The sequence below is a fragment of the Cajanus cajan genome, chromosome 1, assembly GCF_000230855.2.
Source record: "Cajanus cajan strain Asha chromosome 1, NIPB_CcT2T_4, whole genome shotgun sequence".
Lineage (NCBI taxonomy): Eukaryota > Viridiplantae > Streptophyta > Magnoliopsida > Fabales > Fabaceae > Cajanus > Cajanus cajan.
In genome coordinates, this window is record NC_138517.1 from 85,207,063 (window position 1) to 85,223,023 (window position 15,961).

Consider the following 15,961-nt stretch of genomic DNA (forward strand, 5'->3'; position numbering starts at 1 on the left):
TTCAATTTTTGAGTTGCATGTTGTTATAATTGGAAGATTCTAAGGTTGCATGCATGTATTATTGCATAAGTTGAGCAGATTTTTTTGGAGATTAAGTGATGTTCATAGATGTTGGATTGTTCTTCAACTGGGTAAGAGTCTCTGGGTTTGTGAGGCTAAGCATGAGTTTCATACTTAGCATGAGAACTTGGATTTGCCTTTAGAAGGTTTAAGCTAAGTGTGAATTTCATGTTCAACATGGAAAATTGCAAATTTCTTACATGACTCTCTGGAAGCCTGAGGCTTAACATGAAATCCCACACTCGGTGTGAGAATTTAGTCAAATAATTTTCTTCTCTAATTGAGTTGGTTGCTTACATAATGAATGAGTTGTATGATGAACATTTGTTGTTTGAGTTGTTTTATAGCCAAATGATGATAAATGAGTTGTATGGATGATGTTGTATGATAATGAAATCTATATGTTGAAAGATGATATGTCGTATGTTGATGATTATGTTGTGAGTTGTTAGCTGAAAGTTGAGTTGAGTTGTAGGTCATGTGATTGTGTAGTTGTGTTGAATCTATTATATGCATGACATTGTTGTGTTGTTAAAATGATAAATATTGATAATGTTTTAGGCATTGATGTTGTTAAGTTGTGATGACCAACTTAGGACAAAAGAAGATATTGTTTTAAAGTTACATATCCCATTATGTGAATATTATTTTGTGGTACTCTAATTAAGAGCTCAATTTGTTGAAAATAAGACAATCAAGTCTCTTCTAAAACCTTAGTTGGTATCGTGTATGGACAAGGTCAAGACACATATGTATAAAGCAACCGCAATATAAGAGCAAGGTTTATTTATACTGATTACAAGTGACAAACTAAGTAAAGTACAAAGTTGATAACTTAATTTCTAACTGAGTATTTAAAGGGTGTAATATTTGGAGGGTAATTAGTAGACTAATCTCATATATGGCTTAGTTAAGGTAGTTAATGTCATGGTAGACTTATACCCAATTGTTTTATCCTAATAGTGGTACTAGACTTCTTTGTTTAAGTGGTGATATTCAAGAAATCAAGTTGTTGTGTTGTGGATTAATATTCAATATGTTGTTGATCTAATAAGCCCCAAAAGGTCATCATGTGTTGTTAGTTCAATAGGGTCAAGTCACTTAAATTACTCATCTTGTGTTGTAGGATATCTCATAGTTGAAATACATGACAACGCATGTAATTGTTGTGTTGTATATATTGTGTTATTGTGATGAATAATTTAAGTTGTTGATGTAGTGATGTTCAACTTGATATTGTGTTATAGTAGATTGAGTTGTTCATGCATATATATATATTGGTTGTGTTGTAATGTTGTATGTTGATAGTGTTGAAGATGCAGTGAAGATGTGATGATATTTTAATGTTGTGGATACTTTGTGTTGTATATATGTTGTTTATTTAGACTCTAGCTTACCCTTACATGTTTCCATGTAAATGGACTGTGATAATCATATTTGATATGGAAGTAGAATAATGATAGCTTTTCTATGGGAACTATTTTGGAGGTCACGTTGAGATTGACAGTGTTGTTATTTTGAACTACCTTGGAGTAGCTAGTTAACAATATGAGTTGTTTGATAGATAACTTAGGTTGTATAGTTTACTTTTATTAGATTATTGTATTTATATCATTATGTTTGTACAATTGTTTCACTTTCATATGAATGATATAATACATATTCAAATATTAGTAAACATATAATTCTAAGTTATTAATCATCTTCTACTATGTTAATCATTAAACCGTCAAGTATAAAAATCATGACAGATCATTACAAATAACATAATTTTTTAAAAAATTTATAACAACTATATCTATAAAGAGTGTACAATTAGCATAGAATATCAAATTTAACTAACATAAAAATAATATTTTCTTTATTAAATGTTTGACTCAAGAATTAATGATACATAGTGGTCTAATTCTTTGGATTAGAAAAGTTTTTGTTTTGAATAAGACTTATAATTTGTTTAATTTTTTTTAAATTAATTATATTATTTTATTTATTAAAAAAAAGATTTAATGTGACTTTTTTTTAAGTTTGATATAATCTATTGGCAGATGTTTTTTTTGGTTCGTCCCTAGAGTATCCACCGTCGATAGTAGTGATTAATCTCTTCGTTACGTTGGAGGTACCTCAAAGGGTGGGATAGTTGGCCCCAAGATTTAACGCGGCTGCATACACAAGGCATGATTCGACTCCCTGACCTTACTTAAGCGTGGATCAACCCCTATTGGTAGATGTTTAGTATTATATTAAAATATATGTACATAAATAAAAATATTATTTTTATAATATATAATATTATATAAAATATATTTATATTAAAATTATGAAAGATAATTAGTTATATTTTTTATTGGTCATATTTGTTTTAAAATATATTTGTTTCTTAAAATTTAATATGATACGCTCTTTTTTTTCTCCAAGTGATAACAGAGATGTTCTATCTGTATGAAATATATAAATCTAAAATGAATGTAAATATAATAAATATGAATATATATATATATATATATAATTATTTAAATTTGAGTGTTTATTTATATATTTTTATGTGTTTATAATTAATAAATTTTCAATGTATTTATTGTAAAAATGAAAATTTATTTTAAATTTGTTGAAGTGATGCAAATTTATTAGTTAAATATAGTTAATCATTTTAAAATCACATTTTTTTTATAATTTTAAAGATATTAATTTTGATTATGTGATATTATCGAAGTTTTGAGATAGTTAATCCTAGTCAAACATAAACATAATGCTCTCGGTAAGTGTAATGAGTTTTTTTTAATTATTATTATTTATTCTTTAATTTTAATTTCTTCAATTTTAGTCTCATTTAATTTTTAACCAGGAAGTTTTGATCATCATATTTTTAATTATATCAATTAAAAATAAACTATAATTTTGGTTTAACCATCAAATTTTGTATATATTAGCTATTTTGACTCCAAAAAGTTGTTCACATTGAAAGTGAAAATTCAGCAGCATTTTATGTTATAGTATTGCATGCATGTTTTATAACTACTATTACATTGAAAATTATATCAGTCCTCTAAGCATGTGTAGATTTGATGATTGAATTAAAATTGTAAAAATTTTAAATTTAAGAGAGTAAAATTGTATAATAAAAAAAGAGATTAAAATTACATATTAAGAATTAAATAAAGACTAAAAATATAATTTAATAAAAAAATTGATAAAAATGAAACAAATGATCCATAATTTCACTGAAAATCTTAAAAAAAAATTAGTGATTAATTCTAACCTTGTATAGAATAATATCTCATTCTAATTAAATTTTCATAAAATAAATAAATAAATACTTATCGCAAAACAAATTTATGAAACAAGTTTTCTCATATCATGAAATCCAAAATTGCACCATTAGTCGTGATTATTATCATTATATCAATTCTTCATATTAGAGCTCATTTATGAACTAAATTTCTTCTCAAGAAATGGATCAACAACAAATTCTGTTATCCACGTAACTTAGAAAAAGAGAGCGTCATTAGCATAACTATAATACTCTTTATTATAAGCTGATATTTATGGATATAACAAATTTTAAATTAATAATAGAAAAAAATATTAGAGAAGGTGTTCGAAATACCTTAGAATCCTTCCAAGTTCCAATCACAATAGTCGATTCTTTCCAAAATTTTACTAAAAGATATATGGGCTCTTCTGTTAACGGGGCAGGGACTGGGCCTGGCCTAATGGGAAAATCCAGATTTGCTGTCCCCCAACAGCAACATGACCGAATTGGATTATGATTGTCCTCAAATATTATAAACTGTAGATGATAAGAACTGCAAGATAGCTTCATTGACTTGTAATGTATAATACAGTGATTGATTATACTTTATTAGCAGAAGAAAAAGTTTTTTTAATTCTTATATCTTTTTCTCGAATATGATTAAAATTATTGTTTTTTTTTTTATGTTGATGAATATAGTCCTCGGATTAAAAAAGAAATATACGGAAAAAAAATTAAGATAAGATAAAATTTTAGTGGAGTAAAAGGTTTGGAAATTTTTTCTTTCCAAATGGCTAATTAAGTATGAGGAGAAAATTTTCTTGAAATGGGAATGTAGTGGTCGACCGAAGCTCTTGAAATATTGAAAAAGATGAACTACTTAAGTTACTATCTCACCACCTCTAAAAAAAAAAGTTACTATCTCACCATGTATGTATTAATCATTTAATCCACCAAGTAACTAATTTTGTTTATCTATTTATTTACCTAAATATCTATTTTAATTATAAAGAAGATGTCTATTCATTCCCTGCCCACCATGGCTATGTGTGGGTTAAGTTTTTTTTTAATTTATTATTATTATTATTATTATTATTATTTATCAACTACTAATGTGTTTAGGTACATTACTACTAATGGGTGACAAAAACTAAGTACACATTTTATTGATATTTTTATTATTAATTTGCTTAAGTATTTATTAGAAGAAGAAATTAAAAAAATAGCTTCTCCAATCCACACATGTTTCGGCTATATGTTTCAGAATCGATGCATCAAATTTTATTTTCACTTTATAATAAAGATATAGAACTTAAAACATCATATAAAGTGTAATCAATTTTTTTGTCATCAGAACAATCTAATAATAGTTGTAGACTTGTAGTAGTACTACTATGAGCTGCTAAATATCAATAAGTTATAATAATAAAATAAACACGTTATCATAAGTATAACAATATATATATATATAGATATAGATATTAAATTTTATTAAAAGTGACAAATTTAAGTGTTTTGCATATTGTTACTATTTTAGTATGTATAGTGGACAGATATTTATTATATATAACAAAAATTTATAATAAATTATATATAAATAAATAATAAATTTAAATATATAAATTATATTTAAATTTTATAAAAATAGATACTTTTAAATATATAAACTATACTTTAATTTTATAATAAAAAATTAATATTATAACACAAAATTATTTTTAATTATTAATAATTTAATTTAAAATTAATAAAATTTAATTTATAAATAATTATGATAAATAAAAAAAATTATACTAAATAAAAATTTTAAAAATTTTCTAAAACAAATTTATGTCAAATTTATTTTGAAAGTATTAAAAATTAATTTTTTAACAAATGAAAAATAATTTAAATAAAATGTTTAAAAGAATTTCTAAAATCAACTTTGTTAAAAAAAATTAAAAAAACACTATCGAATAAGATAAGAGTTTGTATTTTTTTTATAAAAAAAAATAGGAGTTCATATTTAAGATATAAGTGTTGATTTAATGAATTTAATTTATAATTTTTATTAATTTTAATTAAATAAAAATATATTACAAATATAACGTGATTAATAAGGTTCCCGATCTCTGCTTAAAGAAAGAAAAAAAAAAGTTCAACATCAGTAAATAGCTGAATTTATTGGTAATCTATATGCCCAAAAAGAAATGAATCACTATAGATTAGAAGATGTTTTTAATTTTGCAGGAAAAAGAAAATACACTTGTCAACAGATAAAATGGCTAACGCACCGGGTAACAGTGTGTCGTTTAGATCAGGAAACAGTGTGTCGTTTTACAGTTGCGTGTTAGTGCGTTAAACCAAATCGCAGAGAAAAGAATCGACGATTTTGATTTTGCGTTGCGAGTGAAGAAGTGAAGATGGCGTGCTTGCATGACCACAGTTGTGAAGACCATGACTGTTCCTCTGACTGGTCTCTCTACAAGCACATCGACCTCTCCAAGGTTCTCTCTCTCTCCTCATTTCACATCATTTCATATATGCACATGCAGATGCAAATCGCACTGTGTTTCGATATGCTTCTGTAGCTTTATTTCCATTGCTTTGTGATTGAATTTTAACATGCCTCTCCGAGATTGATCGTCAAATACAGTTTCTCTATTCTATATAATTTTTGTTAAAAAATAATAATGAGATCATAATTGGATAATTTGGTTAGGTATCTGCTTTGAATGAGGCAAATCCAGGCAGTGTTAAGTCAGTTTTCAAAGCTTGGGAAGAGCGTCTCAATTCTTCCGGGGTAATGGCATTCGGCAATTACCAGCTTCAGTTTTAAAATTCACTGTTTCTGCACTCTGCTCTTTAATCTGTAATAATGGCTTCAACAGGAACACTTGGAAAGCAATGAGGGTGATCCCGAGTTACTTGTCTTCATTCCGTAAGTTGCTATGTCTTACTCAATTTTTTTCCCCCTCTAGTTTTAATCGGATATATTGAATGTGTTTGTTATCTATTTTTAATCGGATATTTTCCTTTGTTGCTGTGTTAGTATGTGTGCTGATTCTTGACATGTAAAATACAGCGAGTAAATTGTCCATTTTGTGTTTGTTATGTCTTTAATTTTCATTTTTCAGATACTTTCATACTTCCATTTTAATGCCCTAGAATGCCAAGAAATTTTTCAACCCCGGAATTGGCAACCCGTATGTTTGACTTATTTAGGAGAAAAGCTTTGTATCTTTTTTTCAAAAACATAGGTAGATTAAAGAAAATCTTGTTATATAATGAAATCATTGAAATGTTTTACTTTTGAAATGTGAGTATAATGTAGTTGTTTATCCTTGATGCGTGCAGTGTAAGAGTCAGTCTATCTTTAATGTGTATAAATTAAATTTCGTATGAGACAGTTCAATGCCTGTATCCTACCTGCCTCTAAGATATTGAAATATTCAGTAGATAGGCACATAGGAGGGCAAAGTTATTTAAAACAGTTTATTTCTGGTTTATTGGTTAAAAATAGTCAGATGGAATATTGATGTTGCCCCACCCATTTTGTGAATAAATAAAGTATTCTTTAAAATTGGACTGAATTACATAATACGCTTCTAGCAACATATGCTTTTGATGTTAAAAAGGAAAAGAAGAAAATACTTTCTTGATAACAGTATGCTCTGTTTTATGATCCCAACCCCTCCCCCCATACACACATGTTCCATGAATCCGAGAGACCATTTGACATTAACTGTATAAAGTTTTCTGTTAATATTATGCAATTTTTAAATAAGAAGAAACATATACGTGTTTTTGTGTTTAAATATGTCTTGAATCGTGCTTCCTTTCATTGAAAAGCTTTTCCTTTATATGATCAACTGTCTGCTAAAAACAGTAATCGCAACAACTTAGCTGTAACATCTTCCATTATGCTTCTGTGCAAGACAGATTTACTTCAGATGTCAAGATTAAGAGCATATCCATAGTTGGTGGAGCTGATGGAACAAGTCCTTCAAAGATGAGAGTGTAAGTTTTATGGTTTTGATTTTTGAAGCAGCTACATTGTATAATTTGTATTTGATTAACTTTTTTCATGTGTAGTTTTTGGTAATGATTCCTGAAAATAGTTCTATTTTAGGATAAGAAAAATGTACCAGCCCCTGCAACTGTAGCTTTTGGTTTGTCTTTGGCTTTCACAACAACTGAGCTTAAAATTAATATTGTTGCTTTACCATTTAATATTCCTTCCGTGTCATTTATTATCTTTGATTGTTTCACGATTGTCATACTATCTTTTTCGTCAAGTCAAGGCTGTCCAGCCTGTTAAATGTATTTGTATCATTCATTATTTATGTGGCAACGTCTATTTAAGATTCCATCTTCTCTGTTATCCTTTCCCTTGTCTTGTATCTATTTTAGATACCATCTTCTCTTTATCCTTTCCCCCATCTTCTACGCTGTTTGATTTTTGTGTCTTTTTGTTTGCCTGCATAGTGGTATCCTCAGTTACTACTTGTATGGTTGAATTGTTTATATTCTCAGTTGGATATCAGGGCAACCAGTATGAATATCTTAGTAAATGCTCATACTGAATGAACTTTCTCGTGCATTTTATCATGAGCAAACCTTTTTTTGTTCAATTTAATCTCAGGAGGAAAAGTTGTAAGACGAAAGATGAAACTGGCAGTATATATTTGCTGGCCTCTTTACTTTTACTTACTTTTGCATAGTATTTGGATCCACAGGGCTTTTAAAATCTGTCTTCCAAGTATCTCCTTTACAGTCAACAGACTCCGTACCACCACTATATGACATTTTGTACTTTGGAATATAAACAATAATATTCAATTACAATAATATTTTCTTGTTGTAAATACTCTCGTACACAAAATGACTGAACACTTCAACTTTAATTAGGTTCATCAATCGAGAAGGCATTGACTTTTCAGATGCACAAAGCATGCAAGCCCTTCAGGTATAGTTTTTTTTTAAGGTTTGCAAGGGATTATTTGACGAATACACACACAACCTTATGAAACATTTTTTTTCCTCTTTAAAGGAATGGGATTTGGTTGAGAATATGCAAGGAGTATTGGAATACCAGACAAGGTAATTTACATACTTATTTTAGTAATTCCATCACTTAGGCCTTTTCTGCAAACACTAATGCCAGAAAACATTGTGAAAATTCAATAAGGCAATAATACATGTATGCAATGCATTTCCTATGTTGTATTAATGGTATTAATGTAGTATATCCCCATACTATAACTAATTAGGAGCAGTAATGCTTTGTGGAATTGGAATTTTCTTCTGGCATCATGGTTTTTTAATGTATTGATCCTTTTGACTAGATATTCTAAATTTCAAAGTGTGGCAAATATTACGTTGCACTTTCCTGAGAATTTTGGAGGTGACACAACTAAAATACACTATATTGGCTTTAAAGGCCAAGCCACTCAGGTACTTTAACTGCTAAATTCATGGTTACTGATTGTTTATAGTCTAGTCAGCTTATTAACTTTTTTGTTTAATGTGCAGTTAAAAAGGGATGTTGTTGCCACTATTGTCTATGAGCTTATGCCAAATCCTTCTGACCACAAGTAAGTATTGAACTCTTGGTATTATTATATTGTTAATTTATTTTTTATATATCTTTCCATTTTGTTTACATTGAGGAGGTTAGCAACTAGCAAGTCTAATTTCATTTCATTGAAAGTTGGTGGGGACTGGGGACACAACAATGATATTGGATTCTCCAAATTAGTTATTAGGCATTTTTATTTTATCCCAATATTTGCTTAACTGCAACATATCTTGTCCTATTAGCTAATCACTGCTCTCTAGAAATTTTCTTCTGCAAAGTTCATAATCTTAGTTTGTATATAGCTTCTGCAATTTAGTTGCTTTTAATCCTCTGAATGTGTCCAACTGCTAGAACCCGTTAAAGATTTACAGCTCACCATGTAAGTTTAGAAAGGCACTTAGGCACCAAATCAAGATTTATATGCATTTGTTGGTTTTAGTCTTAGGATAAAGATAAGCAATAGTGCAAGGAAACAATGTAACTTTGTTTTTCAATGCAAAACGTACCTTATTTTGTTGAATATGACTTATATTTAAATATATTGAAATAACTGAATAAAAATCATATTCCATGATTTTAAGAGTTTTTAATAATGACTAAAGAATAAAATCTGAAATTAACTGATCTACTAACAATACAATAACATATTTTTATCAACTAGCTATTTGATTTATTCAAACTAAAAATCAAAACTACTTTGACAGCATCTAAAGACACATTCCCAACATTTCTTGGTTGTAATTCAAACTAAAAATCAAAACTACTTTGACAACATATGAAGGCACATTCCCAACAACATTTGTTGGTTGTAATGATGCATGTTGTTTGCTTACATAATCGTCTTGATGCCCTTGTGAAGCATAGTTGCCCATGCATGTGAGTCCCAGGTCAACTCTCACCCATCCCCCTTTACTTTTGTGTGTGTGTGTGTGCACGCGCGTGTGCATGCCTGCAGTATCCATAAATTGCATACTTTGTACATTGCAATGGTTGAAAGCCTAGGATTCATGAGGTTCACTTAGCTATAATTGTGTTTTTTTCATAATTCCTAACACTAATTATATTGTAGGACACGTGCTGAAAGTGGCGGGGGTCTTTCTCATATCGAATGAAGTACAAGTACTGATGTTATTTTGTTACTTGTTAACCCTCACAACCCAACCTTCTTCCCCTTGCTTTACCCACTTAAGGCGAAAAGGTGGTGCTGAACCTGGATATTTGGATAATACAATCCCGTGCAATGAAATATTTAGTCCTGGAGTCTATGTAAATTACGTATGTAATTCCGTGGCTACATACTGTTTATCTGGATGATGAATATGACAATCTTAATTACTTTATAGAATTAGAACACATAAAAGACTAATCAGTATCAACTGTTTTTCTCTGTCATTGGAAGAATATATCCTTTTGGCAAAAAGCAATCAGTATCCTTTTCGGCTACGTTTTTTAGTGGTATGATATTGATGCAGATTGCTAATGGTTGAGATTCAATGACTTTTGTTAAAGAAGCGAATCTAATACGGTTCTACTTCTAGCTGAGGATTGCTGCAAGGAAAAACTTGTAGAATTATTCTCAATCGAGATAAACCATGTTTGTCCAAGGCATCCAGTTAGTGATTTGTTTTTCTAAACAGAGTTCCAACGAAAGCTATGTCTCATGCAAGTTACCTCGTGGATATTCCGGATCAAGGAATATAGGACGGATGATGACGTGTTTTTAATATTTTTAAACTTGTAAGTTCAAAAGAACGATAATTAATAGTAATACACTGTTATTTGAATAGAAAATGGTTGTTTATATAAATATTTATATAGCTATTTATCATGAAACAGTGTTGTGATAATTGGGGGAAAAAAAATGCTAAGTATAATACATTTGTCTGCTTTTAATCCTGACTTCTAATTTAAATTAAAATTTCACTTTAATAACTAATACGACTTTTAATGTTAATCTTCACAATAGTTACTAAAATAAAGCTTTAATATCAATGTGAACTTATGTTAATTGCATGAATAAATAATAATGAATTGATTCATAATTTAGAACTAGTATGTAAGTATATTAGTATATGTAATGCGTAGATTAAATGTTTATTATATAATTAAAATTTATAATGTTATGTTTAAATATATGAATTATATTTAAAATTTATATAAATAGATATTATATATATATATAAATTATATTTTAGATTTATGATAGATATTTTATGTCGTAGCATATGATTATTTATATTTATTTATAATTTATTTTAAAAATATTAAAAATTAATTGATAAATAATTATGATAAATAAAATTTGAATTAAATAATAAATTAATTTTTTTAAAAAAATATTTCATCAAAATTTTATTTTTAAAAAAATACTCTTAATTAATAGTCTTTTGTATTTAATATATAATGATTAATAAGTGACAAGTTGTTTCAATGTTTGTTTTATACAATTTAGTCTTCCAATAATTTAATGATACTCATTTTTAGTCCATCAGATAGAATAAAAAGTGAGTAAATTCAAAATTTTGAGAACTTAAATTGTAAAAGCCAAAGGTTAACAACTTATCACTTCCAAGGGTGAAATTGTATATTGAATCGGATGGAATCATTTAATGACATGAATATATAGCACTAATTATTATTTTATTTATGAAACTAAAATTCAATAATTTGTTTTTAGAGAAATTTAGCTTTTTACTATATGGATCACCAAGTATAGATAAAAATAAAAATATTTTTAAAAAGCTTAAAACTTAACTTTTTAAACTTTATTTAAAAGCTTAAATTGGTTTATTTAGTAATTAGTAAATAAATTTGGGTCGAGGAAAATATACAGTGAGCGAACCAAAAACTCACTCATGCGTGATCTAACATATATTTTCACCCTAATTTTATTGTATATAAGACAAAATTTAGGTATAATATTATAAGTATGTTGATATTGTTTTTCAATTCAAATTATAATTTTATTTTTGATAACTTCTACAATTATATCAATATAGATCATTAGAGTAAAAAAATCGATTTTAATTAAATAATAACATTATATATATATATAACTTCAAAAATAATTTTTTATAAAGTTATTTCATTTAATAACTCACTTTTATTAAATTTTAATGATTTAATCGTTAAATTAAAAATATTTATTAAATAAATTAAGTTTGTAATTTTTTATAAAATTTAAAAATTATTTGATATTTTATTATATTAATTCAAGTTGATTTATATTTATAATGGTATATGATATGTATATTAACAGTGATAGAGATCATTAAAAAAAAAAACTTTGTATGAATAAAAGAAAATAAAAGAATATTAAAAGATTAAAAGTTTGAGATATTTACAAGAAGACACGTTTTATCCTCTAATTAATTTAATTATTGCATTAATAAATTTTATAGGTTAAAACCCTATTTTGGTCCCTTATAATCTTTTTTGTTTCAATTTAGTCTCTCATTAATTTTTGGTCTCAATTTGGTCCCAAATTAATTAATTGGTTTCAATTTAGTCCTAAATTAATTAATTGGTTTCAATGTGGGACTTTCCGTCCAAATTGCTTTAACGGTGTTAACTTTTGGCCACGTGGACGCCACGTAGATGCATACGTGGCATCCACGTGGATGAGAATTTTTTTGAAAATACCTGGACCCAGAACTTCCCGTTCTAAAACCGGAACGGGCCGTTCTGGGTGCACTTTTGGTGTGTTAATTTTGCATCCGGAACGGCCCGTTCCAAGTGCAAAATTAACACACTCAAAATGCACCAGAACGGCCTGTTCCAGTTTCAGAACGGGTCGTTCCGGTTTTATTTTATATTTTTATATATAAAATATTAATAATTTTATAAAATATATATTATTAATTATATTTTAATTATGTTATTATATCCAATAAAATAAATATATTAATATTTTTTTATATTTTATTTTATTATGTTTATCTTATTAATTTTTATTATTTTATTCCTTTAATCTTAAATAAGTTGCAAAAATTATAAAGTGATATTCCTTTTATCTTATTAATTATTATATTTTTTAATAAAATTAATTAAGAATATTGGTTTAATTGCATTTTTTATCCCTCGAGTATTACAATTGTGCAGTTTTGTGATCTCTAAGATTTTAATTGCATAATTTTAGTTCTTAAAGAATTGCAATTGCGCGATTTTGGTCCTTCAATTTTTAATTGAACAATTTTAGTCCCTCAAATATCATAATAGTATGATTTTTGTTTCTCCCATTAAAAATTAATAATTTTAATATATATATATATATATAATGTCTTAAAATTAAATAATTATTTATCTATTCAAATTAACGTATATTATAATTTTTGATATTATATCAATAATATTATTAATATATTTATAGATAAACTAATAATTTGATAAATATAACTTGTTATATATTAATATACTTTTACAAAAATATAAGTATATTAATTAGAAATATATATCTGATCTGATATATTTATATTTTTGTAAAAGTATATTAATATATATTAAGTTATATTTATCATATTATTAGTTTATTTATAAAAAGGGTAAAAATATTATTGATATTAATTTATCAGTAATATTAAAATACTAATAATATATAAATTTTATTTATTTAGTAATAGTAAATATATATCATTTGATACATTAAAAAAAATATATGTTAATTTAAATAAACAAACAATTATATAGTTTTAAAACATTATATATATATATATATATATATATTAAAATTTTAAAATTATTAAATTTTTAATGAGAAAGACTAAAATTCCACAATTATGATATTTGAGAGATTAAAATCGTTCAATTAAAAATTGTGAGACTAAAATTACACAATTATAATCTTTTAAGGACTGAAATTACTCAATTAAAACCTTAGAGATCAAAATTGCATAATTATAATATCAAAAACATAATTAAGTAAAGAATATTTTATTCACAGTTCTGGAACAGGCCGTTCTGAAATCAGAACGGACGGCCCGTTTTGAAAGCAGAACGGCCCGTTCTGATTTCAGAACGTCCCGTTCTGCTTCACTGGTGGTGTTTTAATTTTGCAACCAGAACGGCTCGTTCCAGTTTCAAAACGGGCCGTTCTGGGTCCAGGTGTTTTAAAAAAAATTCTCATCCACGTGGATGCCACGTATGCATCTACGTGGCGTCCACGTGGCCAAAAGTTAACACCGTTAAAGCAATTTGGACGGAAAGTCCCACATTGAAACCAATTAATTAATTTAGGACTAAATTGAAACCAATTAATTAATTTGAGACCAAATTGAGACAAAAAATTAATAAGGGACTAAATTGAAACAAAAAAAGATTATAAGAGACCAAAATAGGGTTTTAACCAATTTTATATAAATCTTATTGTATTTTTTTTTGGGTAAAAGACTCTTATTGTATATTAGAGACAACAGATAAGTTTTATTTAATTGTAATTTACACAGTTGGCTAATATGTGTAAGCTTAATCTACATAACAATATTTATCCACAAAAACACTACGAACAAAACAAACTTAACGTCACATCAGCTTTGTTTAGAAGAATTGAAACCGCGACGTGGAAAGATAATTGTTGTAACCTATATTCCTTTAATTTTTATTAATAAATGAAACCAATTTGTCCTTCATCGGTTCCATTGGTTAGACAAACAAAAGAAGGTAGTGAAAGTTGCTTTTAGGACCAAGTCAGATGATGTTATCTAAGATTAAGATATCTTTAAGATTAATTTATTTTGTTAACAAAATATAAAATATACTTGTTATTAGTATATGAAACCAGTTAGTTCAAGACAAATCCTTTTTCATCAGTTCCATTGGATATACAAGCAAAAACGCAATAAGAGTTAATCTTGACTTTGTTATATTATGTGATTTGCCATGTTTAATTCAAGTGAAACTATTTTAATTATTTGTGACCATAGTATGAATAAAAAAAAACTTATTATTTTCATGTTTTTATTTAATATACTTGCTCATACATATGACATATCCATACATTTGGAAATGAGTTATACCTCATCAAATAAGAAAAAAAAAGAAGCGAAATAGTGACTCTAAATATGATTAAAATTTTATTAATTAAAATACTATATAACTAAAGTATGAATATAAATTATCGATATACTAGCATAAAAAAGACTTTTTCTTCCTCTGTGTATTAAAATAAATAAATAATTAATAATAAGTTTTTGAATAAATGTAATTATATGGATAGTTTTTGAAAAATAGTGGAGAGAGAAAAAATAGATTGAGAAGGAATTATAGAAATAAAATTGTCAAAAAAAAATTATGTACACTAAGTAAGATACTTTTCGTTATTAATAATATAAATATTGGTTAAATAACTATTCTTATAATGATTTTTACGATAAATAGATGTCTATAAAAAAATAAAATAAAAGTTCACCTATTTAACAGTTCAGAAGGGCCACGAACGTCAATTAATATTTATTATGAGATAACATGTAGTATTCAAATGAAAAATATATTCTTGCGAATTGGAATTGTACCGTTTGCATGAATGATAGGTTAACCTAATAAATCAATTCTATCAATTAATTAATAGTGATTTGTTATCTAATATATTAACCTTCATGAAAGAGTTCTACGCAATAATATATTTTTTTAATTTAATATGTCTATATAGTATCACATGATAGTATTAAATATTTAGACTCAATTATCTTAAATAATATTTTAAATTCAAGTGGAATGAAAAAAAAAACTTAATTCTGAGAATAGACTTCAATACATGTGTTAATTAATTAAGAAATTTTTCGGTCTATTAATATAGGCTAAAAACATAATTTGACCCCTTATAATATTTTAAAGTTTCAATTTAATCTCACTTTTTTTGGTTTCAATTTGATCACTAATAATTTAAATTACTACAATGTCAGACTTCCGTCCAAATTTCACAAACGGTGTTAAATGTGGATGACGTGGATGTCACGTAGATGCATAGATGGCAATGTTTCCTCCTCCTTCTTTAATGCATTTGAAACGGCCCGTTCTGTTTGCACTCGTCGTGTGTTAATTTTGCATCTGGAACAATCCGTTCTTAAACCATCTGGAACGCTCCGTTCTAGATGCAC

At 26.8% G+C, this 15,961-nt stretch overlaps 1 protein-coding gene across 1 annotated transcript; it reads left to right on the forward strand.

Moving 5' to 3' along the window:
• Positions 1-5,581: 5,581 nt before the first annotated feature.
• On the forward strand, positions 5,582-10,313 carry LOC109793472 (PITH domain protein (DUF1000)). The gene is made up of 9 exons (XM_083065785.1): positions 5,582-5,796; positions 6,012-6,092; positions 6,181-6,230; positions 7,232-7,309; positions 8,201-8,258; positions 8,343-8,392; positions 8,638-8,746; positions 8,825-8,886; positions 9,940-10,313. Exons 1-9 carry the CDS (start codon positions 5,713-5,715, stop codon positions 9,980-9,982), a joined length of 615 nt encoding a protein of 204 aa, XP_082921911.1. The 5' UTR covers positions 5,582-5,712; the 3' UTR covers positions 9,983-10,313.
• Positions 10,314-15,961: the final 5,648 nt, after the last annotated feature.

Bases quoted from the DNA above. Each gene is read 5' to 3' on its own strand.
- LOC109793472 (XM_083065785.1), top strand. From the start codon at position 5,713: ATGGCGTGCTTGCATGACCACAGTTGTGAAGACCATGACTGTTCCTCT. The intron at 8,393-8,637 runs GTAATTTACATA...CCTTTTGACTAG, and splicing joins GTATTGGAATACCAGACAAG to ATATTCTAAATTTCAAAGTG. The intron at 8,887-9,939 runs GTAAGTATTGAA...ATTATATTGTAG, and splicing joins CCAAATCCTTCTGACCACAA to GACACGTGCTGAAAGTGGCG.